Here is a 27829-nt window from a genome sequence, read left to right on the forward strand (position 1 = left end):
CCATAGCCATTTTCAAACACCTCAGCAGGAAACATGGCTGAAATCCAATGTAAAAGGTTGTTACAGATGTGGAGGATGTGTAGCTTGTCCATTTATCAAAACCTCAAAGAAATTTGAATCTAATGTCACCCATGAACAATTTGACATACGTCACTTTATCAACTGTCGCTCTCGAGGGATTATCTATAAAGCCACCTGCGAATGCGGAGTGGAGTATGTCGGGAAGACCATCAGAGAGTTTAGACGACGAATCGGGGATCACTTGGGTGACATGGAACACAAGAGAGAGACCCCTTTGGCGCGCCATGTGAATAATATACATGGAGGAAGGAAAACTGTGATCTCCTTCATTGGCATCGATAAAGTCGAACCACCAATCAGGGGTGGAAACTGGGATCGCTTGATCCTACAGCGTGAAACTAGGTGGATCTTTAAGTTGGATACGGTTTCACCCAGGGGTCTTAATGAACAACTACAATATGGCTGCTATATTTAACCTGACTACCCATATCCATCATATCTTCAATATGACGCACACCCCTCTATGAACTTACTCCTACTACTATCTATAAACATGTGCCATCTTCTAATCTGTCTAAATATTACTGGACATTTTTGGGGTGTACTATGGCCCCTCCTTTTGTATATGTGTGGCAAAAGACAACAATTTTTTCTGCCACCCTGTCATTTTGTTAAAATACACTAACTCCTACTACACTCATGATTAATATACACTCCCCTAGGGGAATGGGTGAAAAGAAATAACCCTAAGTAATCCCCTGAAATAAAATTGTTGTTGTGTAATTTTAGCTGCATTACTAAGTATAAGTGATATCACAACATCTAGACATATAATTTAGTGATGTATGTGAAATATATCAGGGATAATATGAGGCTGCATGTGTTTGTAGGACTCTTTTTTGTAATCATGAGTCACTACAACACGTAAATATGTGTTTTCACCTGCAGCAGTCCCCTTCTGAGAGGTAATGGTTTTTGGTCACATGTGCAGTACAATTGCCTACTATATGTATCCCCCTCCACTGTTGGTTGATACATGGCATTGTTTTTAATATGCACAGTGCAATACATTACACTCTACGTGGCATGTTTGGCCCCCCTTTTAGAGGGGCAGGGGGCCTGCTTATAGCCTGCAATCCCTCTGTTGTTGATACGATGGTAGGGTGGATCACGTGGTGATGTTTACATCACGTGACATCTCTGGGTCTCCTCCATGCGTTGAGGGGTTCCCTGATATAAAATCACATTTACATAATTGAGTATAACAACGACATTATAACACCATGAATCACTTTGAGGGATTCTGTACTTTGTGCGTGATTATTGATTGTGTGCTCTGTGGGCGTGCCCGATATCGGAGGACCACACTGAAGGACACTGTGACGTGCCGGATCACATGCCTGATCACGTGGTGCGGAGTGCACCACGTGATGCGGAACTGGCCTCCTTCTGTGGGCGTGCCTGATATCGGAGGACCGCACTGAAGGACAGGGTGACGCGCCGGATCACATGTCTGACCACGTGGTGCCGAGTGCACCACGTGATGCGGATCAGGCCTCTTTCTCGTGACCGCCACCCGGAAGTGCGGTGCACGCCTAGGGATAATGGAGTCTGGATAACATCATAATGCCCGGGACACGTGGAAACCCGTTGGCATGGCGACGACTATGAACCAAATGGTGAGTTTGTATATTACTCATGAGTTGCACCTGTTTGGAGGTTGCTAGGATTGGCTGTGCGGGCCCTTAACTATATACTTATAGATGAACAATGAGGGGGCTGGCGGTTGGCAGCATTTGGTGTTTGGACTCTGCAGGTCACACACCATTCTTTGACCCACTACATGATCTTTCATGCTTGGACCCCTGAGGAGTCACAGAAAGTGACGAAACGCGTCGGGAGGTGGGAGGCATGTGGGACTACTTTTTGCAAGGACACAGGTTCAGATGTGGACCGTCCTTGTAAGGACGGGAGACAAGGGGGTTTAGGGCGAGCTATATCCAGCCTGGACCACAGGCCCCTTTGTGACCCCTCCAAAAGACGAACTGCCATACCAAACGTCTGAAGATCCTCCAAATGGGTGAGATCTTTCTAAGTTTTATATTCTATTATGTGTAAGCGATCCCTGTATAAGGAGATAGTCTATATCTTACTGTCTTTGAGGAGATAGGTCTCCAATTTTTGGCATTTAGATAACGGAACCTCTGTCCAACATCTTCAAAATGCTTTGTGTATGACAGTAATTGATATTTGCATTACACATAATTGTATTCCCCTATTGGTGTTTTTCCAAGGGTTGTTCATTACAGCATGGTAACATGCACCTTGGCTACCTGCAGGGTGATCCTAAGTGTATTTTATAATTGTCTGTTTATCTTTGAATTTTAAAGAGCTTAAATAAAAGCTAAGTTTTAGTAATTTATCCTCACTGGTGCTAAATATCCAACTGTATGTGAGTATTGTCCCCCAGAAACACCAACTGGTGATTTCTTGCTTTATTCTTCTCTGAATTTAAAGCTCTGTATAACCTCTCACACAACACCGATTGTCAGCTTTCTGTCCATATACAGTGTACACAGAAAGTTGCCAATCAGTGAGGGCGGGGTTTTACAGAGCTCATGAATGTGCTTGTAATCAAGTCAGCAGGTTTACTAGTCCTCTAATGATAATGTATGGCCAATAAAACAGTGATTTTATCAAACCTACACTAAGCAGCTTAGTAAGTGACACATCACTGCGATCAGGATCTCTGCCCCTACGTTATCCTGCTCTCAGATTAGGTGACAAAGCCACATGACAGAATCCCTTTCAGTGTTACATACCCCTCCTGTCCCCCAAACTATTTTAGCCTGTGCTAGACCAAGAGGCAGCCTATTAAGTGGCTACCGATGGCGATCCTGAAGGCCTTGATAACCCATTAGCAGCTTTTGGCATCTAACTTGTGAAACATCTAAGGGGTAAACTGCCCAGATTAAAGATGCAGCAGGGCGCCAGCTTTGTCACACAGCAGCAGTCACCAAGTAATTAGAGCGGTATGATGGTATGGCACAGGTCTGAAAACAGAATATACTGTAGGTTAAATGGCTTCTCAGTTTTGAACAATCAATATCTTCTATAAGGGAGTCTTGAAAAGTAGATCAAATTGTGTCTCCACCTTAGTACCCCAGCAATCAGCTGAGAGGAAACCCAGGAGCAAGTGTTCAATTTCCCAGCATAGCCAACATGGAAGAAATGAAATATGACAACCTGCAATTCATTGTTATGCCTGTGTAATGCAGCCAGGACATGTTGTTGAGAGAGATAAATGTTCTTTGATGTTTTCTCCCCTCTGACCAAGAGTTGGGGATCTTTAAATCCCCTAAGAGTCGGAGGATTTTTAAATATTCTGAAAGTGCATCTATTTGATACAATGTAATTTACCTTCCAAACAAATGCTGTTTCTTTTTCTCTTCATTCAATAGAAAAAATAATTATAATAAAAAAATCAACAGAGAGAACACAATACACCTAATATATTATAAGGAACAGATTTGATGTAACATTATTTTAAAGGGAAGATATGGCTCTTTGCTTATGATTGGGATTAATGATGGGCAAGCATGCTCGCCACTGCTCGCTACTCGATTGAGCATCGGGTGCTCAGGTATTCGCTGAGCTCGGCCGAGTATCACAGGTGCTCAGATGTGTCGTTCATAAAACAACGAATACAAAGCACAGGCTCTCTTCATTGGATGATGTGTGCAGGGAGACCCATTAGTAGTCTTTGAAAGGCTTTCACTGGGGGGTACAAAAACATTTTTGGATGTAGTGTGTCCAAAAAAAGCCAAAAAACTCAGCTCTCCCTATATTGGAAATGCTGTTTTTATGGCTGTGGTCAAAGAGACGAATTGGCCAATCACTGATTTCCATTATACTTGTCACTCAAGTTCAGCTCGTCCAAGCGTCTGACCAGCTCGATCGAGTAACAAGCACTCGGGCATCGTAGTATTCACTCATCACTTTGAGTACCGAGCACCGAACATTTCACTGCTCACCCATCATTAATTGGGACCCCAGATTCTCCAGAATATTGTCTCAATATCCTATACACTGATCTCGAGAATCTCAGAACAATCTCACAATGAGCCTAGGATCCCACAACAATCCCACATTTTCACATTATGAGAGATCTCAGCACAATCATACACTGAAGAATCTTACAATAGTCGCACACTGACAACAGGGATCACACAGCAAACACACACTGACACCACTATAACACAGACACCACAGTAACACACTGACACCGCAGCTCCAAGAACCATGATACAAAAAATAAAAATGGAGCAAACTGGTGCACGTAACATTGTTATAGCAATACCTATTTGCCTTTTCCAGCTTGTCTGGATTTTGGTTTTCTATTACAGATTGTGTGACGCTGTTTCTGCTAGACACCTCTTTAATCTCTGGCCCTCTAAATCTTTCTAAAAATGAGTCTGGGCGCTGATCTTCTCGATTCAGGTGTCTCATGGCCCAGGTCCGCATCGTTAGAAGAAATCTTGACAACCTGCAAAGAAATGAATAATAAATATTTTTCTACTTTTACTGTCTAATTATGCCTTGAAAGACAAGTTCTTTTACAATAGGTTTCATTTTGTTTTTCACAAAAATATCAAAACATATATTTAGAATATTCCTGTATTTCTTTGACAAATGATGTTCTGCAAGAATCTCAAGCAGATAAAAGGTGCCTTAGTGAGATTACCACCGTTGGCAGTAATTCGGTGGCACGGTGGCTCAGTGGTTAGCACTGCAGTCTTGCAGCGCTGGGGTCCTGGGTTCAAATCCCACCAATGACAACATCTGCAAGGAGTTTGTATATTCTTCCTGTGTTGGTGTGGGTTTCCTCCCACACTCCCACACACATAAAGCTAGGGAATTTAGATTGTGAGCCCCAATGGGGACAGTGTTGCACTTCTTTTTCTAATACCTATTTAGTTGTGATAGCAGTTTATAGGGGTAAAAATGGTGATAGACTTTGTTTAATGGACCATTTAATGATTTTCACATAGTGTATAAACATTCAGATGTATAATAAGCACCCACACACATATTCACTCCTCATCATTAAAATTTCGAAACCAAGAAGGAAAAGTCATTGACTTATCAATTCACACGATTGATAGATATGTTAATTGTAGGCAAATTCTTTTTTCAGACAAACATTGGAATTTTTTTTCACCAATTAGATAAAAGTAGAACTATATTTTTGGTTTCTACGAACTCGTACAGACCTGAAGAATCATAATGCCAGGTTAGTTTTACCATTTGAACATGACCCAAAAAACAATCATGGAATACCACTTTTTTTTGTTTTTTTTTGCAATTTCACCGCACATAGAATTTGTCTCTCATTTACCAGTACAATATGGGGCAGAATGCAGGGTGTCAGTCACAAGTACAACTCGCCCCGCAAAAAACACAAGCCCTCACATGGCCATATTGATGGAAAAATGAAAAAGTTATGGCTTTTGGAAGAAGGGGAGGAAAAAAAACTATAACGAAAAACAGAAAATTGCTGGGTGGTGAAGGGGTTAAAGGTGGAGAGGAAATTGTAAAACAGTTGAAACAAAATACACATTTTTTTGTGCAAAAATTCTCATAAATACTTTACTGAAATTAAGATTATTATCAGTAAAAACCTGTGAATGTCCTGATTCATTACAGCTCTTATTTACTGTGTCTAATACCTGGCCATTCCTCCTCTTCCAGTGAATGAGCTCCTGCGGGACTCGGTAAGGCCTCTAGGATCCAATCCAATAACCTGCTGAAGCTCGGATGAGGTGTCCTCACACAGGGAAGGAGCCCTTCAGAGTAAAAGAGAAAACATAAGTCAGATTTTGCTGGGGGTAAGGTTTTTGTGTTATACTAAAATGATACAAACAAATATATAAGGAAAATGTAAAAATGTAAGAGAAATACAGTACCGTTATAGGTTTTAATCAGATGTGGAAAAAATGCAGATTTTTATCGATTAACAAAATATAAAGTAAATGAACATAAGAGAAATCTAAATCAAATCAATATTTGGTGTGACCACTCTTTACTTCAAAAATAGTTATTTATTCTAGGCACACTTGCACATACTTTTCATGGAACTTTACAGTAAGTTTATCCCAAATATCTTGGAGAACTAACCATAGATCCCCTCTGAAGGTAGGCCGGTGCAAATCCTTCTGCCTATTCATGTGATACCAAACAGACTCAATGATGTTGAGATCAGTGCTCTATGGTGGCCACATCTTTATGTTGCCTATGCTCTTCAGGACATGGCTGTATGTTTGGAGTTGTCCTCCTGTAGACTAATATGGAGCCAATCAGACATCTCACTTGTGGTATTGCATGATGGATAAGTATCTACCTTTATTTCTCAGCATTAAAAACACTAAGAAATGGCCAATGAAGAGAAGCATTGATGCAGAGATCAACCAAGGAAATTTAGTGCAGCAGATTAGAGACACAGTGCCATCAGATCAAAACTAGCAGAAACCAGGGGACCCAGCTACACCCATATACTGTTTGACGAAGTCTGTCCAGAAGTGGGCTTTATGGTAGAGTTATGGGCTAAAACCATACCTTTGACATGAAAACAAGGTTAAACAACTCATCTGTAAACAAAAATATATTAACTTGGGTGGAAAAAAAAGAAAAATGTGCTCTGGACTGATTATTCAATATGTGAAATTTTTGGCTATAACATAAGACAGCTTGTTCACCACATAGCTCAAGTGCAGTACAATCATAAATGTCTGCAGGCAACAATGAAGCATGGTGGTGGATTCTTGCTAGTTTTAGACTGCATTTCAGCAAAATTGTGTTGGGATTTTGTCAGGATTAATGGTTTCCTCAATGGTGAGAAATAAAGCTTAGCAATTATGTAATATCATTGTGTAGGGATCCCATTGGCTCTAAATTTCATTAATAACTATCTTCAGTTTAAAGATGACAAGTAGTCCTGGAAATGATGAAAAGGCCCCCAAAGAACCAAAAAGCACTAACTGCAATATCACAGATTCTGTATTGAATTACATGAAGAGACTGAAGTCTTTGCACAAGTCTACGTCCACAGAAGATCTGTGGTTAGTTCTCCAAGGTATTAGGAACAACCTCTCAGCTGAGTTCCTTCAAAACCTGTGTGCAAATGTGCCTAGAAGAATTGATGTTATATTGAAGACAAAGGGTGGGTCACCTTAATATTGATTTGATATAGATTTGTCTTTTATTGTTCCACTTTGCATTTTGTTCAATGATAAAAATAAACTAGTAACACTTCTATTTTTAAAAGCATTTTTCCAGACCTGTCTAAAATATCTGCACAGTACTGTATATTGAAGATATTGTAAGTAATAAAGGTAATCAAAAGAAAAGTATGCAGCTCCTTGGTCCCAGTGCAATATCTGTAATAGGATTACTACCTACCAATTGACAATTATAATAGGGGCCTTTGGGCCCAAAGGGGTTCGCCACTTGATCTTTATTTAGTCAGGTGTGTTGGTGACATGATTATGTGGCACATACTAATACATAAGTATTACAGATGCTCCTCCTGCACTTTTTAGGGCTGCTTTCCTTACAGATTGCACGTCACACTAGGTATGGAAAGTACCAAGCGAAAAGGAATGGAAACCTGATTCTAAGGAAGGGGGAGATGGTGGCCCCTTACCAAAACTACCGCTGGTCCTGGGATCCCTCACAACCCTAGATAGGTTCCGCAAAGATGCGCCGAGCCGGATAACTGACCGTAGGTATCACTAGTGCTAGACCCTAAATAGGGAATGGGTACGGGATGGATGAGCTCTTCGTCAACCCCACTAAACACTAGAGAAGACACATGGGGGACACACAGGGGGAAAATGCATGAACTGCTTTCCCGTGATGAAGTGTTTACACGAAACGTGCGTCAGGGGGTGAGCAGTGACCATACGCTCGCTGGTAACTAATCCATTTTTTGCTCTATTTACTCTGCATGTGCCAAGTGGTTGAATGGTGAGGCTCACTGTGGGTTCTGAGTAATCCTCACCAGAGGTTATTTAAATGGATTAATCCCATTTGTTTCCTTGATCTTACTTATCTGGTGCCTAATAACATCTGACTATCTTTATGAGGCAGCATATTGTTGTTTTCATTTTAGATTATTGTGTATCCTGAGGTTATTTGAATTGATTAACCCCTTGAAGGTTTCATTTATTTAATTGATTTTACTTTTCTGATGCCTAATAATATCTGACTGTTCATTTTCATGTGGTAGCACAGTTTTTGCATTTTAGATTGTTGTGTATTCTGAGTATCATAAATCTATGTTGGAGAGGCACATTGCTGATTTTTAAGTGTGTTGGTTTACCTTATTATATTTTTTCATATATACTTTTTTCCGCATTGTGTGTCATATATTTCCTCATTCACAGTTCCTTGTCTAATTGGATTAATTAAATGAGCTCACTGGTAAGGCCCTTTGCAGGTTTATCGGTATATTAGTATTTACCTTATCTTAAGATATTGTCTCCAGCATCCTGTCTCATCTATTTATTTCTTTATCTCTTGAATACACTTTCATGCTCTGAAATATTCATATTAATCCTTTTTTTTTGTTAGATGAACAGCACAATATTTGCACTTTATTGTAATTAATAATATATATTTTTTTTCATTACAACTTTTGGATGCACTTTAATAATTGTTGGTTTATTGTTTAGTATGGTCTTTCATGATATTTTTTTATGTATACATTTTTCACTTGTATTATTATCGTCACTAGTTATCCAGCACCAGATGATTCGATTTTGGAACAAATCTTTTTTGTTTTATATTAAAAATGCCTTTCTCACATTTGCTTTATTATTTAATGTTCTTGTTTTCAGTTTTATCTGAAGCTTGTTACCAGTTTGCAGCCTTATTTTGGCATCATTATGTATGTTTGTCCTGCTTTGTGTCTATACATCTCTCCTGTATAATTTTGTTTCTATAGTACCCCTATATTATTTAATAAAGGATTTTTAATGTCAGGTTTATATGTGGAGTCATGCGATTGTTTGGAATTTTGATAGTATTGTGACTTACAGATAACTCAGGTAGAAGTTCATCAATGTTCCAGCAACGATACTACAGATGAGTATAAGCCTCCTGCTTGCAACTAGAGCTTGAAAGAACTGAATAATATCACAAGCACAAGTCCAGGGAAGATGAGAGTATTTAAGTACAAGGGGAATACTGATATAATCATCAGTTCGGTGGAAGGAGCGCTCCGCTGGGTGCTAAAGGGGAAGAGATGAAAACCCAGCAGTAAGGGTATGTGCGCACGTCTGCGTTCTGTCGTGCTAAATCTTCCGCAGCGTTCGTGCGTTTCAGAACGCAGCCGAAAAACTGTGTTCTGGATGCATTGTTGAATGCAGAATTCATGCAGAAATCATGCGCTCTGGATGCTTGCTCTGCCATAGACAGAGTGGGAAAGGCATCCGGAACGCACAAAAGAAGTGACATGTTGCTTTTTAGAATGCAGCATTTTGGATCAAAATTTCAGCATCTGAAACGCTGCGCTCTCAAACGCAATGTGCAGTTGGATTATGCACAATCTTCATAGATTGTGCTGGGGACGCAGGACGCATGCAGTTACGCTGCAGTTCTAAACGCAACATAAAAGCATGCAACATAGACGTACACACACAGCCTAAAGCTACCTACAGCAGGAACAATAGAAAGTAAAGGAGCATTTTGGGCAGCCAAACACTGTCACCTTATATTACCAAAAACCACATGACTGTCTGTCATTGTGACACACCTGTGACAGAACAGTTCTCCTCTGTATACAATGGCAGCTGATGGGGACGCAAGTAACCAGAGTTGTCCACCAGCCTCCTCCAATTGAAAAACACTGCACATGGGAAAGTTGGTTCTCTATCAACATTCATTTTATGGATGGGAGAACTGTGCAGTTTGTGATGAAAGCGGCTCTAACAAGTGCAGGAGGAGAACTGTAATGTCTTAGTAGGTGCCACAAAATCATGTCCTCCACATATCCATTAAAATAAAAAAGTGTGCACCCCTTTAAAGCAACAGAACCCAGGTATGAGATATTTGGCACATCTATATATATATATATATATATATATATATATATATATATATATATATATATTTATATATAATTTTATAATTTTGATTCACAAGTGAAAAAATTATAAGACAGATTAGCTGATACTACTAACACATCCTTCAGAGATACATTCAAGCAGACATAGGTACTGAAGTACCAGATACAGTGGTGCTCAGTTTAAGATAAAGCAATGCAAACATTGAGCAAAAACAGCATGAAAAAAACTGCAAAAAAACTGAAAAGAGTCGCACTCACCACTGCTACATGAAAAAGTCAGCACTTTATTGTGGTCATCACATAAAGAGAGGAGACAAAAAGGTAAGAAGCAGCTGCTTTTGCATAAACTACATTTAGGTGGATTAGGCGTATTTACATGAAACAGCTGTTATTTACCTCTTTTTTTCTCCTTTCCTCATGTGACGACCACAATAAAGTGCTGTCTTTTGCACATACCGATGGTTAGTGCCGCTCTTATCACTTTTTGTCATGATGTTTTTGCTCAATTAATTCACAAATGTTCTTGAGCTGTTTCAGTGATATAATATTATTTTCAAAGCATCCATTATTATAACTATGTCCCAGTGAGTAAAAGTAAATTAAATAGATTGACAACCACTGATTCATCAATTCAGGAGGACCCCAATTGAAATAATACCAATCTATTATCACCTCCCACATCGGTGCCCTTCCAGCGATGTTAATGTCACTATTCCCAGTGAGTGATGTGGCATTTTTGTGTCACGTGCCTTCTATAACCAATCAGCAATTGCTGATTGCCTGCAGTGGTCACGTGATACAATATAAAATCATCCTCTGAGGACAGCAGTGATATTATTGCAGGAATTTCACTGCTTTCATAGGTGATATTAGATTATTAGTGGAGAACCCTTTTAATTAATATTATTTCTTATTAAGCACAGAACGCTTGTATTCTGCATCCACTGGAGAGACCAGCTGTCATGTCTTCCATACTATATATAAGATGACTAGGTTCTTATATGGCATCCAATTGTTACTAATTCATGGCTTGTAAGAACCATTAATAACACTTTGTGATGAGATAAATGGCTGTAGGTGGCAGTGTTATATAAGTCACAGCGAGGGCTTGTTTACCAGGTCGCAGCTAATAGGGATAAGCATACATGTCCTTTGTGAGGGATTGCTCTATTTTCTCTCTTTGTCTATGATTAGTTTTCACACATTGACACCTTTAATGAAAGCAGTCACACTTAGCATTATGGTTATCACTAGTGATGAGCGAGTACTAAAAAGCTCGGGTGCTCGAAGCTCGGGCCGAGCCTCCCAAGATACTCGTGTACTCGGCCCGAGCACCGAGCCCAATGTTATCCTATGGGAGACCCGAGTATTTTTGTGAAATGACCCCCCGGCAGCATGGAGAAACCCTAAAAATGTCACAAAAGTCTCAGAAGAGTGCTCAAATGACATGGCATCAGCATGGGGAAGACCCCTTGAAGCATTTATCACTCAAAAGTCACAGATGTGAACAATTTTGTCCGAGTTTTACGCCATTTTTACGGACTCACCAGAAAACCTTCCAAAATGACACCAAAATGAATTTTCATGGCGGAAATGTTAAGGGCACATACCCAATAGTGAGATAGAGCTGGTGTATGTTACTTTTTGAGATTAATACATGAAAGATTTTACATGAAAACCTTGTGTGGCACTCCGATGTCCAAAACGCACGTTTTGTGCTTTTTACTAGCGATGTCGGTCATTTTTTTTTTTTTATTCTATCTCCCTCAGTCCGTCGGTCTGTCTCTCTCTGTCTTGTCTGTCCCCCTCTCACAGTCTGTCGGTCAGTTCCCCCCCCTCTCTCTTACTTACCGTTCCCCGATCACTGCCGCGGCGCTGCACAGCTGTTCAAACTCCGGTGGCTTTTCCTCTTTTGAAAAAGCCGGCCGCTCATTAATCAATCTCCTATTCCCTGCTGTCCTGCTTTTCGGCGCCTATGATTGGTTGCAGTGAGACACGCTCCCACACTGAGTGACAGCTGTCTCACTGCAACCAATCACAGCAGCCGGTGTGTGTATACTGTGCAGTGAAATAAATAATTAAATAATTAAAAAAAACGGCATGCGGTCCCCCCAATTTTAATACCAGCCAGATAAAGCCATACGGCTGAAGGCTGGTATTCTCAGGATGGGGAGCTCCACGTTATGGGGAGCCCCCCACCCTAACAATATCAGTCAGCAGCCGCCCAGAATTGCCGCATACATTAGATGCGACAGTTCTGGGGCTGTACCCGGCTCTTCCCGATTTACCCTGGTGCGTTGGCAAATCGGGGTAATAAGGAGTTAATGGCAGCCCATAGCTGCCACTAAATCCTAGATTAATCATGTCAGGCGTCTCCCCGAGATTCCTTCCATGATTAATCTGTAAATTACAGTTAAAAAACACACACACCCGAAAAATCCTTTATTAGAAATAAAAAACACTAACAAAGTCCCTCATTACCAATTTATTAACCCCGACAAACCCTCCATGTCCGGCGTACTCCACAGTCCTCCAGCGTCGCGTCCAGCTCTGCTGCATGGAAGTGACAGGAGCTGCAGAAGACACCGCCGCTCCGGTCACCTCCACGCAGCTAATGAGATGAGTAGCGCGATCAGCTGAGCTGTCACTGAGGTTACCTGGATGCAGCGGTGGATGCAGCGGTGGCCGCGGGTAACCTCAGTGACAGCTCAGCTGATCGCTATACTCACCGCCGCTCCAGTCAGCTCCATGCACCAACTGAGGTGAGTAGAGCGATCAGCTGCTGTCACTGAGGTTAATCGCGGCACCGCTGGATCCAGCGGTGGCCGGGAGTTACCTGACTGACAGCAGCTGATCGCGCTATTCCCTTCATTAGCTGCGTGGAGGTGACCGGCGGCTTTTACTATTTTGAAAAAGCCGGCCGCTCATTAAACAATCTCCTATTCCCTGCTTTCCCCGCCCACCGGTGCCTATGATTGGTTGCAGTGAGACACGCCCCCACGCTGAGTGACAGGTGTCACACTGCACCCAATCACAGCAGCCGGTGGGCGTGTCTATACTGTGCAGTAAAATAAATTAATAAATAATTAAAAAAAAACGGCGTGCGGTCCCCCCCATTTTAATGCCAGCCAGATAAAGCCATACGGCTGAAGGCTGGTATTCTCAGGATGGGGAGCTCCACGTTATGGGGAGCCCCCCAGCCTAACAATATCAGTCAGCAGCCGCCCAGAATTGCCGCATACATTATATGCGACAGTTCTGGGGCTGTACCCGGCTCTTCCCGATTTGCCCTGGTGCTTTGGCAAATCGGGGTAATAAGGAGTTAATGGCAGCCCATAGCTGCCACTAAATCCTAGATTAATCATGTCAGGCGTCTATGAGACACCCTCCATGATTAATCTGTAAGTTACAGTAAATAAACACACACCCGAAAAATCCTTTATTAGAAATAAAAAACACACACACATTCCCTGGTTCACCACTTTAATCAGCCCCAAAAAGCCCTCCATGTCCGGCGTCATCCAGGATGTTCCAGCGTCGCATCCAGCGCTGCTGCATAGAGGTGACCGGAGCTGCAGAAGACACCGCCGCTCCGGTCACTTCCACGCAGCAAATGAGGTGAGTAGCGCGATCAGCTGAGCTGTCACTGAGGTTACCCGCCGTCACTGGATCCAGTGACAGCGGGTAACCTCAGTGACAGCTCAGCTGATCGCACGGCTGTCTTCATTAGCTGCGTGGAGGTGACCGGAGCGGCGGTGTCTTCTGCAGCTCCTGTCACTTCCATGCAGCAGAGCTGGACGCGACGCTGGAGGACTGTGGAGTACGCCGGACATGGAGGGTTTGTCGGGGTTAATAAATTGGTAATGAGGGACTTTGTTAGTGTTTTTTATTTCTAATAAAGGATTTTTCGGATGTGTGTGTTTTTTAACTGTAATTTACAGATTAATCATGGAAGGAATCTCGGGGAGACGCCTGACATGATTAATCTAGGATTTAGTGGCAGCTATGGGCTGCCATTAACTCCTTATTACCCCGATTTGCCAACGCACCAGGGTAAATCGGGAAGAGCCGGGTACAGTCCCAGAACTGTCGCATATAATGTATGCGGCAATTCTGGGCAGCTGTTGGCTGATATTGTTAGGGTGGGGGGCTCCCCATAACGTGGAGCTCCCCATCCTGAGAATACCAGCCTTCAGCCGTATGGCTTTATCTGGCTGGTTTTAAAAATGGGGGGAACCGCACGCCGTTTTTTTAAATTATTTAATAAATAATTAAAATTAATAATTAAAATTAATAAATAATTTAAAAAAACGGCGTGCGGTTCCCCCCATTTTTAAAACCAGCCAGATAAAGCCATAAGGCTGAAGGCTGGTATTCTCAGGATGGGGAGCTCCACGTTATGGGGTGTCCCCCACCCTAACAATATCAGCCAACAGCCGCCCAGAATTGCCGCATACATTAGATGCGACAGTTCTGGGACTGTACCCGGCTCTTCCCGATTTGCCCTGGTGCGTTGGCAAATCGGGGTAATAAGGAGTTATTGGCAGCCCATAGCTGCCAATAAGTCCTAGATTAATCATGTCAGGCGTCTATGAGACACCCTCCATGATTAATCTGTAAATTACAGTAATAAACACACACACACCAGAAAAAATCCTTTATTAGAAATAAAAACACACACATATACCCTGGTTCACCACTTTAATCAGCCCGAAAAAGCCCTCCATGTCCGGCGTAATCCAGGATGATCCAGCGTCGCATCCAGCGCTGCTGCATGGAGGTGACCGGAGCCGCAGCACACACAGCCGCTCCGGTCACCTCCACACAGCAAATGAACACAGCCGCGCGATCAGCTGCTGTCACTGAGGTTACCCGCGGCCACCGGTGGATGCAGCGGTGACAGCGGGTAACCTCAGTGACAGCAGCTGATCGCGCGGCTGTGTTCATTTGCTGTGTGGAGGTGACCGGAGCGGCGGTGTATTCTGCAGCTCCGGTCACCTCCATGCAGCAGCGCTGGATGCGACGCTGGATCATCCTGGAGTACGCCGGACAAGGAGGGCTTTTTCGGGCTGATTAAAGTGGTGAACCAGGGTATATGTGTGTGTTTTTTATTTCTAATAAAGGATTTTTTCGGGTGTGTGTGTGTTTATTACTGTAACTTACAGATTAATCATGGAGGGTGTCTCATAGACGCATGACATGATTAATCTAGGACTTATTGGCAGCTATGGGCTGCCAATAACTCCTTATTACCCCGATTTGCCAACGCACCAGGGTAAATCGGGAAGAGCCGGGTACAGCCCCAGAATTGTCGCATATAATGTATGCGGCAATTCTGGCCAGCTGCTGACTGATATTGTTAGGGTGGGGGGCTCCCCATAACGTGGGGCTCCCCATCCTGAGAATACCAGCCTTCAGCTGTATGGCTTTATCTGGCTGGTATTAAAATTGGGGGGAACCGCACGCCGTTTTTTTAATTATTTATTTATTTATTTTACTGCACAGTATAGACACGCCCACCGGCTGCTGTGATTGGGTGCAGTGTGACACCTGTCACTCAGCGTGGGGGCGTGTCTCACTGCAACCAATCATAGGTGCCTGTGGGCGTGGAAAGCAGGGAATATGAGATGGCTGTGTACAGAGCACAGCGCGCCGGCCGGTATAAAGGCTCGGTCACGCTGTGCAGGCCAGCCAATCACTGCAATTCCACAACTAACAGGGCTGTGGCATTGCAGTGGTCTGCCAGCCAATCCCTGCATGAGGGCTGGCTCTCAAAAGAGCGCCAACATGCAGGGATGAAGACCACGAGTAAAGCACGAGTATTGCAAAATTACTCGGTACCCGCCGAGCAGCCCGAGTACAGTGATACTCGTGCGAGTACCGAGTAGTTACAAGCATGCTCGCTCATCACTAGTTATCACCAACAAGAATGTACTATGAAGTCACCCAGAACCATATTCTCATTAGTTAGTCTCTATGAGGTTATGATAAGTGAAATACTATATTATATGAACATAGGGATTCGATTGGACGAGTAATACAGTATAGTAGGATAAGTCAGATAGGAATTATAATGATACGTGTTACGTGGTTAAAGCTGTTAATGTCTAAATGTCTTAAAGTCAACAGAACAAGTCAGTGTAATTGATAATAAAACATGGCTAAAGTCTGAACTACAAGTTCTGTCCGTGAATGAGGCTCCGCACACATCAAAGGTAGAGAGAGAGGCCATTAATAAACTTTAGATGTGCTCTGAGCTCTAGTGAATTAAATCTCAATTATTAATGTTTAAAGGCATGGGGATTCAGAAGAAATGTCATCCGACCCGCAGGAGAACTACCTTGTTTGAATGTACAATTTATAATGCCCGATGTTTGAATGTACAATTTATAATGTATTCAATACCATAACATAAATCTGCTGATGTATAGTCAGAAGTGAACCGTGCTGATCAAAAACAGTGGAAAAGGGAAGACAGTGTCAACAAGGGGGAGTACAAAAAGGGGCGTAAAAACCACGGTCGCAAAGGTCACAACTGCGAACGGGCCCGGGGGTGCAAGGGGCCCGCTGGCCCCAGCACCTGTTTCAGCTGGATGTGCATCCAGCTGAAATACATTGCAGCGCAGGGACTTATTGGGTCCCTGCACTGCGATGTGCTGGCCGCCGATTAAGGGAGTGAATAATCACTGCTCCCCACGACCATAATCCTGGACATGGGGAGCAGAGAATATACTGGCACAGCTGACAGCACTGTCAGTTGCCAGCATGTAAGCACCGGAGGAGGATGCCAGGGGAGCAGCGGGAAAGTGAGTGTAATCATTTAGTTTTTTTTTGTTTTTTTTTAAATGTACGGCACACTGCAGTTTCATACTTACCAGGATGGGGCTATATTCCAGGATGGGGACATGATCTGGACCTATATACCAGGATGGAGACATGATGTGGCCTTATATACCGGAATGGGGACATGATGTGGCCCTATATACCAGGATGGGGACATAAAAAAGCTATATACCATGATGGGGACATGAAGAAGCTATATACCAGGATGTGGACATATATCAGGTTGGGACTATATACAAGGATGTGGCCAGGATGGGGACATATACTAGGTTGGGGCTATATACCAGGATGGGACATGATGGGGCCATATATACCATGATGGGGCCATATATACCAGGATTGGGACAATATATACCAGGATACCAGAATGGGGACATGATGGGGCAATATATGTATATATGATGGGGACATACACCAGAATGGGGTTATGATGGGAGCATACACCGTGTGTAGAATTATTAGGCAAGGTGTATTTTAGAGTATCTTTTCATGTTCTCAATCAACCCAAAAGACTCATAAATATCAAAGCTTAATATTTTTGAAAGTTGGAGTGGGTTTTTTTAGATTTGGCTATCTTAGGAGGATATCTGTTTGTGCATGTAACTATTACTGTGCATAATTATTAGACAACTTAATAAAAATCAAATATATTTCCATCTCACTTGTTTATTTTCACCAGGTAAACCAATATAACTGCACAAAATTTAGAAATAAACATTTCTGAGATGGAAAAACAAAACCCCAAAAAATTAGTGACCAATATAGCCACCTTTCTCTATAATGACACTCAACAGCCTACCACCCATAGATTCTGTCAGTTGCTTGAACTGTTTACAATCAACATTGCGTGCAGCAGCCACCACGGCCTCCCAGACACTGTTCCGAGAGGTGTACTGTTTTCCCTCCCTGTAGATATCACATTTTATGAGGGACCACAGGTTCTCTATGGGGTTCAGATCAGGTGAACAAGGAGGCCATGTCATTATTTTTTCATCTTTTAGACCTTTACTGGCCAGCCAAGCTGTGGAGTAGTTGGATGAATGTGATGGAGCATTGTCCTGCATGAAAATCAATGCTTCTGATAAGCAGCTCACTGTCAATACACAATGTACATACAAAGCTGCAGTGTGGGCAAGATAGGCACACCTACAATAAACACTAAACAGATGGAATATGTAAAAACAACTTGCTATTCATGTAAAAGTCTTTTGAGCTTCCTTCAACCGCTTCAGGTTTCTAAAGACTCAAAGCAATTAAAAGAAGTGACCGGACCATTCTTTAGGCAGCTTTTGCTTGGAACTACTCACTAATTTACAACAAAAAGGCAAAAAAATGCCACTGGTGAAGATGACACAAAAAACCTCAGAAACATGACTGATAGGATGTATAAAAAGTTGCTTCTGAACAAAAGACATCGGTCTGTCCTGAAACATCTCCTCTTGAAAAACTTGGCAGGTCCCTAGACATTTAAAAGATGTGTGCACATAACCTAGGTGTGTCCACATGAGGTTTTGAGGAGTCTTTTGGAGTATGTCTACTCAAAAAGATACCTGAAAAATTGCTAAAACAAACAAAAAAAATGCTACAAAGACCCTTCCTATTCAGTTTTATTGTAAATGGCTTGCCATTGTTTAGTCTTTTAAGCATTCTTCCACTACTTTAGGTTTCAAAAAATGCCTGGTAAGAGAAAACATGGATGTCACTTCCTTAGAGCGGTGCCTGATGGAATCCACTCTATCTGGGCCCTGTCCAATCAGAAGTCTGCAAAAAAATACTTCAGGAAAAAACCCGTAGGTCACACTTTAACCCTGCTGTTCTGTTCGCATTTGCTATACACCTGTACTGTTCCCGGGTCAATATGACCCGACCTATTAATTCTTGATTTTTAGCTACTCTAATTATTTTATTTGAATACTTTTTTCATTGAAATACTGTATGTGAACATGGTTGATCATAAACAAATGAAAAATTTAAATTCAAACTTAATTATTTATTTTTTTTCATAAAAAGGTTACACAGGCTTTTTGCAATTATCTTTGATTGTTGACATTCTGCACACAAATAATAAAGAAGCTTTACATTACTATTACTAAAACATGAAATTTAACTTTTTGAAAACAAATTTTATAAATCAACAAATGAAAAATCATAAAAACTTCAACCTTTTTAGAAAGAAAAAAGAATAAACTGAACATGTTCATGCGTTTTTTACACTGAACACAATAATAAGACACATGTCCTTTGCACAGATATTTTGAACATCCAGCACATGTCAGATTAGTCTTATCGTCACAGGAAGATGAACAGACGCTACATCTCTTCCTTTTTTTGCTGGTAGCTGTGCTGGTGGAGGCCGTGGATGTGGAGTCTCTTTCTTGAACATGCTGGACACTTTTTACAATGGCTGTTGCTCCATCACTTCTGGGGGTCACTTTTCTGCTCTCAATATATGGCCTCACCAGGGATTTTCCCAATTCCTCAAGAAATAATCTTCTTTTATGCAGCTTATTCCGGTTCCAATCAGGGTTGATTTCTCTCCATAAGACAAATGCATTGTATGCAGAAACGTCCAGTATGTTATAAAATAAAATCATTGGCCACCGATTGGTTTTGCGTTTGCATGTATATGTTGATATTGCTTGGTCTAAAGTATCAACTGCTCCCTTTGTGGTATTATAATCCAAAATAATGTCAGGCTTTCTGTCTTCTCTATCACTTACGGCATTGTCATGGTGCATTGTGCTCATTAGAATTACCTGTTTGGTTTTTTTGGAACATAATGAACAACAGTTGTTTTTTCAGAAAAATAAAAAGTAGAACTGCACACCTCTCTCTTTCTAAGGATACCTTGCGGTAGTTCAGGTTTGTTTTTTCTCATAGTACCCAGCATGGTAAGATGTTTTTTCTTCAACATCTGGCCTAGTTGATAGGATATAAAAAAGTTGTCACATGTGACATTTTGTCCTTTTAGTCCATGGGTCAAATCTAGAACAACACGCATACCCTGATTTTTTTCAGGTCTTTCATCAGGGGTTTTTCCTGTATACACCATTTTGAGATGAAGTACACATAAAAAAACATAACTTTTGCAGTCAGAAATAATCAGAGACGTGTAGAACAGTATAAAATGCTATCGGGTCATATTGACCCGAACAGTACAAGTGTAACAATCAGCGTGTAGCAAAAAGTAAACAAAAAAAAAAAAACAAAAGCAAAAAAAAAATGTAGAGCTCCACAAATGAGGAGAAGTCAAGGAACCACTAGTTTCAAATCCTCATTAAAAAAAATCTGCAGGGTCTCAAAAATCATTTTGGGTCATATTGACCCGAACAGTACAGCAGGGTTAAAAACTCTTCAAAATTGCCTTAAGGAAAGAAAAACTTGATAAAAAACAAAGGAGCTTTTTTTTTTAAGCAGTTTTCACTGGTTTTGACAACCTCTAAAAATCTCAATAAGCCTGTGCTTAATACACAAAGCTTAAAGGGGTTGTCCATTACTTTTATATTGATGACCTATGAGTTGGATAAGTTAACAATATCAAATTGCTGTGGGTATGACACCTGACATTGCCGTCAAACAGTTGTTCCCGATGCCAGTGGTGACTGGATGAGATCAATGGCGGAATTGATAGTGGACAGGGCCAGATACTGCACATCCTCCATTCTAATGGCTATGACTGGATCTACTGTTTCTCCTGCTGGGAAGACCATACAGTTGACAACATATTAAAGAGACAGGTTGGTTTTAGGACCTTCAGAAAGACAGCTAATGCTATGACAAGCATGTTCTGTGTTCTAGTTTTGTCTTTTGGTGTAGTTGATCTTTATCATGTTATCATCAGCATATCATTGATTTGTCGTCCTCTACGTTGCATGATACATGTATGTTACATTACTTTACCTGCTGTTTCCATTTTCAATTCTTTCTATATCTTCATCAATTGTCCTGACAGATATCCGATGCAGCACTGGATATGATGATTGTGTAGTCACTATGGCAGCCATCCTGAATCACAACAACTGGTCTTCACAGTGTAGTAAATGGCTAAATAAAAAAAAAAGATTTATATTAGTATAATAGGTGACCAAATATTAGGAAATTGAAATGTGAACTTCCATCTGCAGTGTTGTTAATTTGGAGTAATGAATTAATTCACATTGCCCGTGTGCCTATAGACAGAGATATAGTTTATAACCCTAATGCATTATCATGCTATATCAGTGAAGTTATTAATGGTTGACTGAAGAATGTTCTGCAATGCTGAATGCACTTGAGCAAGCAAATCATCAAGATCTGCTGATGGCGGCGTCCTTTGCAATTGTCAGGCCATTAATGCCTCTAATGTTGCCAAAGAGAACCAAGTCTGGAGACGATGCAGGCCATGGCAGCTTGTTTAGATATTTGTTGCTCTGTGCATTTACAAACATTAATCTGGAGTTTTCTGCTTTTTTTGGAGTAATGGCTTCTTCCTGGCAGAGTGGCCTTTCAGCCCATAATATTCATTTCACTGTGGATAATGACACAAGCTTACCAGCTTCTGCCAGCATCTTCACAAGGTCTTTTGCTATTCTTCTTCGGTTGATATGGTCATGTCTGACCAAAGCATGTTCATCTCTGGTTCAAAGAACCTGTCTCCTTCCTGAGCAGACTCAGTATGTCCATGTACACAGAAATACAGTAAGGTGGGTCATATATAAATCGCCACACCACTGTGGAGCTACTCCAATAGCATAATCTGAACAGAGAACAGAGAGTAAAAAAGCTTCAAAATCGTGATTTATTTATACAAAATTCATAAACATAGAAAATACATGGTCAAAGGACCAGGATAATAGGGCACAAGAGGTGACAGGGGATGAAATAGGCAAAATGAACTGGAAATCTGCACTTCCATGAAACTCTGTCTCTATCAAACACCCATAGGCCACATGGGAATGAGGGAATACAATGGCATATATGAAATCAACACATGAGCCTTGTAATAACCATGTGAGCCATGACCACTGAGGAAGGATTCTCCGGTCGTGATGGTTAGTATACCCAACTTAACCTAAAATAACACACCGACTGCATGTGACTTGGTTAAACAAATTGGCCACAGCAGCCTTTATTACCTATTATTAACATACTAACACAAGGGGGCGCCGTCCAACGGGCGACCCCAAACACACAATAATAGGTAACACATAATAAACAAAACATGAAAACCTTATGTAGGCCCGATCCAGAAACCAATTCCTACGCCAATATCCCTGGCCGCAACACTCCGACCCAGAGATGAGGTATTAATCACCCCACGGATTAATACCCCCCAAACTTTGCAGAACCCCGTGCCTGCAATTTACCGGAACCCGGAGACACCATACCCAGACAGTGCCTCTCGGTCCAGCTACCAATCCCTTACAACCGCTTCTGGACCAGACCTACCCCCGCTGCTGCGACAAACATACATCCCTTTCAACATTCGTTTTTTTTTTTGTTTTTTTTGTTTTTTTTTTTTTTATTAATATTACTTTTCCCCTTTTTTTTTTTTTTTTTTTGAACATAGCTAAAAACAAAACGCCTTCACAAACCACTAAGGGAGGGTGGGCGGGAATCTGTCGCCGTCCGGAGTCAAAAGGGGAGGTAAGACCCCTCCCCATTACTTATATACTTCCCCCCCCTCCCCTATAGGGACCCTTTCTCCACCAATCCCCTATATCCTCCCATAATGCCCTATTTCAACTTTATTAACCCCCTCACTCCCTTCCTTCCCTCTGGTCATGTCGCCCCTCCCCCCTATGGGGTCCATGGCTTTCTTGACCACTGAGGAAGGATTCTCCGGTCGTGATGGTTAGTATACCCAACTTAACCTAAAATAACACACCGACTGCATGTGACTTGGTTAAACAAATTGGCCACAGCAGCCTTTATTACCTATTATTAACATACTAACACAAGGGGGGCGCCGTCCAACGGGCGACCCCAAACACACAATAATAGGTAACACATAATAAACAAAACATGAAAACCTTATGTAGGCCCGATCCAGAAACCAATTCCTACGCCAATATCCCTGGCCGCAACACTCCGACCCAGAGATGAGGTATTAATCACCCCACGGATTAATACCCCCCAAACTTTGCAGAACCCCGTGCCTGCAATTTACCGGAACCCGGAGACACCATACCCAGACAGTGCCTCTCAGTCCAGCTACCAATCCCTTACAACCGCTTCTGGACCAGACCTACCCCCGCCACAGGACAGGACACGTGACACCTTACGTGGCCTGGACCCGCCACACACCCAAGGCTTGCTCCACGCCATCATGCAAACCCAGGGCCCATAAATCGGGACCAATATCATTAAGGTGAACCCCATCACTCCTCCTAAACTGCCACTTCGGCGACTCCAGGTCCACGTGCCTCACCACAACACCGCCATTTTTCCGCACAAAACGCGCAACCACCCTGTTCACTTGAGCCCGGGCGCGGTTAAGCTTTTCACCGACCGGGCCCCCCTCCACCATAATCTGGCCACAATATCCGACCACACCACTATCAAGCCCGGATACCGTGTCCATAAACGCAAGAGGTCCATCTTAATGTCCCCCGATCAGATCGCGGGATGCCCGCGAACCCAGGTCATTCCCCCCCACGTGCAAAACTAACACGTTCGGAGGTCTGACCATCCTGCAATAATATTCGAACTCCGGCACGACCCTGCTCCATTCCATGCCACGCACTCCAATCCACTTGACCGACGCCAGCGATCCGTCCACACCCAACTGCCGACCATTTTGGACGAGCGTCAGCCCAACGGGCCCCCCCAGAAAAACGACAAGAGTGCCCCCAAAATCCAGATCAGACACACTCCCATGATAAAAGAAACAACTTTAACAAACAACAGCACCATTTCAAATTGCCCAAGGAACAACAACCCCAACAGCAACACAAACGAAAAACTCCAACCGAAACCTCAATGAGATAACAACTGTGGGCGCACATAACCCCGAAAACGATAGGACTGCCACCGACCAATCCGTCTCACCACGTAATCTCCAAGGCCCCAACGAGAAGCCTCCGTCGCTGTCCTGATCCTAAAGGAATGAGACCCGTAATCCTCTGGGCGCTCCCCCGCCCAGCGCAGACAACTCCTCAGCACTGCTACAAACTGGTAACGAGACAACCAAGCCCAGTCTTCGTGACACAACAGCGGGCCCGGAAGACCGCCCCGCCATCCACAAAACGTACTCACCACCTGCACCGGGCACAACTCATCCCCTCGCACCGCATACAACACTACCAACATGCCTCGACCCATCTGTTCCATTTTGGACCGCCGGAGCCAACACTCCACTCTCTGTCCCACTACCGACACACCCTCGGATAGCAATAACCGCCCCCATTAACCCTAGACGGGCTCACCAACTCCCCAATCCAAAAAGCCCCGGAAAAGCTAACACAAAAGCGGTTTCAAACAGCACCGTCTCATATGCTGAGACACAAAGAACCCGCAAACCATCCACCAATCGCCGTAACAAGTCCAACGAAATGGGACGCCTAGTGTCCCGCACCTTTACCCCTTTCTGAAAAAACCCTTCAAGGCCTGCCGCACGCGGAAATCCCGCGAAACGTCTTGCTCACCCATAACCTTTAACCAGAAGGCCACTGCGCCACAGCCGATGCTGACCTCCCAGCCTTAAAATCCTCACTCACCAATGCCAAGAGCGCCAATAAATAATCCACTCGCCCAAAATTTCTAATCAAGCCCCACAATCACTGCCTCACCAGGCTCCCCAAGTCCTCTGGACACACCGCTCCGATCTCGTCCGCCCCCGGCCTTAAGTCCCGAAACCTGTGGAACTGAAAACGAGATAAAGCGTCAGCCACCCCGTTATCCACCCCCGGCACATGTTTTGCAACCACATGAATATTCCACAGTAAACACTTGAGCACCAAATGCCGCAGATATGCCACTACCAGTCCAAACTTTGCTGACAAGCTGTTTATTGCATGCACCACCGCCTGATTATCGCAATGAAAGCACACTTTACGTCCCGAAAATTGCGACCCCCACAACACCACCGCCACCACGATTGGAAACAACTCGAGCAGGGCCAGATTTTTTTTACCAGGCCACTCTGCCGCCATTCCTCAGGCCACCTCCCAACGCACCAATGTCCCTGAAAAATAGCGCCGAAACCCGCCGACCCGGCCGCATCCGTATACAGCTCCAGCGCACCCTTAGGCACCGCCTTCTCCAACCACAAAGCTCTACCGGTAAAACGCCTCAAGAAGACATCCCAAACCAAGAAATCTTCCTTGATCTCCCGCGTGACCCGCACAAAATGCCCCTAGGACCGCACGCCTGCCGTAGCCGTCGCCAACCTCCTGGCGAAAACACGTCCCATTGGCATAATCCTGCATGCAAAATGCAGCTTCCCGAGCCAAGACTGTACCACCTTAAGCCGCACTTTTTTTTTTTTTTTTTTTTGCTGCCAGCATCGCCGCAACTGCGCTCTGCAAATCCACAATCTTGTCCTCCGGCAACCTACATTCCATAGCCAGAGAGTCAATTGCACTCCCCAAGAACTGCATAACCGGCGCCGGCCCCTCCGTTTTCTTGCGCCAAAGGGATCCCAAACGATCCGCCATTCTCTGCAAGGCGAACAACAAACCAGCGCACACCATGGAACCCGCCGGACCAACGCATAGAAAAACATCCAAATAGTGGATAATGGAGGACAAGCCAGACACGTCCTGCACCACCCACTCAACAAAGGAGCTAAACACCTCCAAATACGAACAAGAAATTGAACAGCCCATAGGCAAACAACGATCAACATAAAACTTTCCACCCCACCAGCACAACCCAGAAGGTGCTGACTCTCCGGACGCACCGGCAATAAACGAAACGCCGCTTCTACATCCGCCTTTGCAATCAATGCACCGCGTCCCGCCGCCCGTACCAAATCCAGCGCTTTGTCAAATGAGACGTAGTACACCGCCGACAACTCCGGCGCGATGCCATCATTCACCGACGACCCCTCCGGAAATGAAAGATGACGAATGAGCCGAAATTTGTTCGGCTCCTACTTTGGCACCACCCCCAGCGGGGACACCACCAGATTACTGCACGGCGGGCTCTCAAATGGGCCCCCCATCCTGCCCAGCTCAGCCTCTTTACCCAACGTCTCACCCACAACCATAGGGTGGCCCTTGCCGACCGTAAGTTACGACAAACCAGAGGCAATGCCTCAACCGCCGACGGAATCTGAAAACCGTACAAAACCAAACAACAAAAGCGACGCCGCTGCCCCGTCCGGATACCTACTTAAAACGGCGCCATCGCCCTTATTTTCACCGGCGTCCCCCCTTTTACCAGACCTGTCCCTGGCCTTGCCTCTCCCTTTCTTAAAAAACATTTGGACAAACTATGTCCCCCCCCCCGCAGCCGGAGCACTCATGATGTAACCTACACGCTGCACCAAATTTCTACTGGCCTTCGTTAAATTGCCAGCACAATCCCTTTTTCTGGATACCCGAGGGCCCGGCTCCCGTTCCCCCGGCGCCCCCACGAAAGGGCTGGCTCGGGGCCGCCATTAATGCATCCATAAGGAAATGACCTTATGGTCCCACCGCAAGCCGGGCCGCAACGCCTTCCGCTGCCTAAACTGCTCAGCATACCGCAGCCATGCCAAGCCCCCATACGTGCGATACGCCTCCCCGATTGCATCCGTATAGCCAAACAGAGCCGAGCAATGCTCCGGCTCCTTTTCCCCTATCACGCTGGCCAAAATTACGAACGCCTGCAACCAATTGGAAAAGGAACGAGGAATGAGCCTATAACGGCGTTTTTTTTTTTTTTCTTTTTCTCCTCCTTTTCCTTCTTGGAATCGCTCGGCTTCACCTTGTCTAGGTTAAATTTCTCCAGGGGTAGTAGGGAAAATATCTCCACCTACTCTCCTTTCCAAATTTTTTTTTTTTTTTTGAGGTGCGCCCCTAGCGGTCCCCCAAAGCACACCTACACCTCGCTCTTCGCCCTATCATCCAGCTGCACCACCTCATCCTCCTTTTCCTTCACCTGTTTTGTCACCCACGGACTCCACTACTCCGCTAACTGCACCCGCCCCCACCGGCGCCTTCCCGCCGTTGGCCGCTGCTGCGCCATCCGCCGCTGACCCCGTCCAGGCCGCCGCCACCAGCGCTCGCGCTAAACCCTGCAAAAAACCCCAGCAACTGACTGAGTAAAGCTGACCCCTCTGGCGCTGCCGTACCCGCAGCCACCTCCCCAACACCAGCACCCCGCGCCGCAAGCAATGCCGAATCCACGGCTAGCTCACCCGACCGTGACGCAGAGATGGAAATCGAAACTGTGACGTCCTCTGCCATCTGCTCCTCTGGTTTGTCCCCCGACCTGAGGGCTCGTTCTTCTTCCTTGCTGTAGTCGTCCTCCACCGTCCCAGCCCCAGAGGACGCAGCCGATGCGTCCCCTCCACCACGGCCGCCCTCCTGGGCCGCCGCGTGGGCACTGTGCGGCGACAGCCCACAAGACCGTCCTGTCCCCTGGGCCGCCGCTGACCGCATCCTCTTTCTGGAGGAGCCTCTCCCCGGGCTTGGGGGGCTCCCCACCGTCGTTTCCTGCCCTCCAGGGCCTCCGACCGGGACCTCCCGCTGGGTCCTCCCCCGCCCGAGGGAGACCGCGGCCGCCGGACGCAGTGCTGCTGACCTGAGGGACCTGGCAGTCGCAGCAGGGCTCCCGCCGTCCCTCCTTCTCTCTGCAGCCTCGCAGGTATCCTGGTGGCGCCTGCCCACCCGGTCCCCCCGCTGGCTGCCTGCGCCCGGCCCCCCCCCCCCC

The 27829-nt window shown here is 44.3% G+C and overlaps 1 protein-coding gene across 1 annotated transcript in view; it reads right to left on the reverse strand.

Moving 5' to 3' along the window:
* The window catches only part of CNGA3 (cyclic nucleotide gated channel subunit alpha 3), a 112148-nt gene that overhangs the window by 43037 nt on the left and 41282 nt on the right, over positions 1-27829 (reverse strand). Inside the window, exons 2-4 of the mRNA XM_075334311.1 lie at positions 20891-21034; positions 5751-5867; positions 4382-4567 (exon numbers count right to left, since the gene is read on the reverse strand). Coding sequence (XP_075190426.1) covers positions 4382-4567; positions 5751-5867; positions 20891-20994 — 407 coding nt within the window. The 5' untranslated portion in view covers positions 20995-21034. The remainder of the gene's footprint in view (positions 1-4381; positions 4568-5750; positions 5868-20890; positions 21035-27829) is intronic.

This window comes from Anomaloglossus baeobatrachus, chromosome 2 (assembly GCF_048569485.1).
Source record: "Anomaloglossus baeobatrachus isolate aAnoBae1 chromosome 2, aAnoBae1.hap1, whole genome shotgun sequence".
Lineage (NCBI taxonomy): Eukaryota > Metazoa > Chordata > Amphibia > Anura > Aromobatidae > Anomaloglossus > Anomaloglossus baeobatrachus.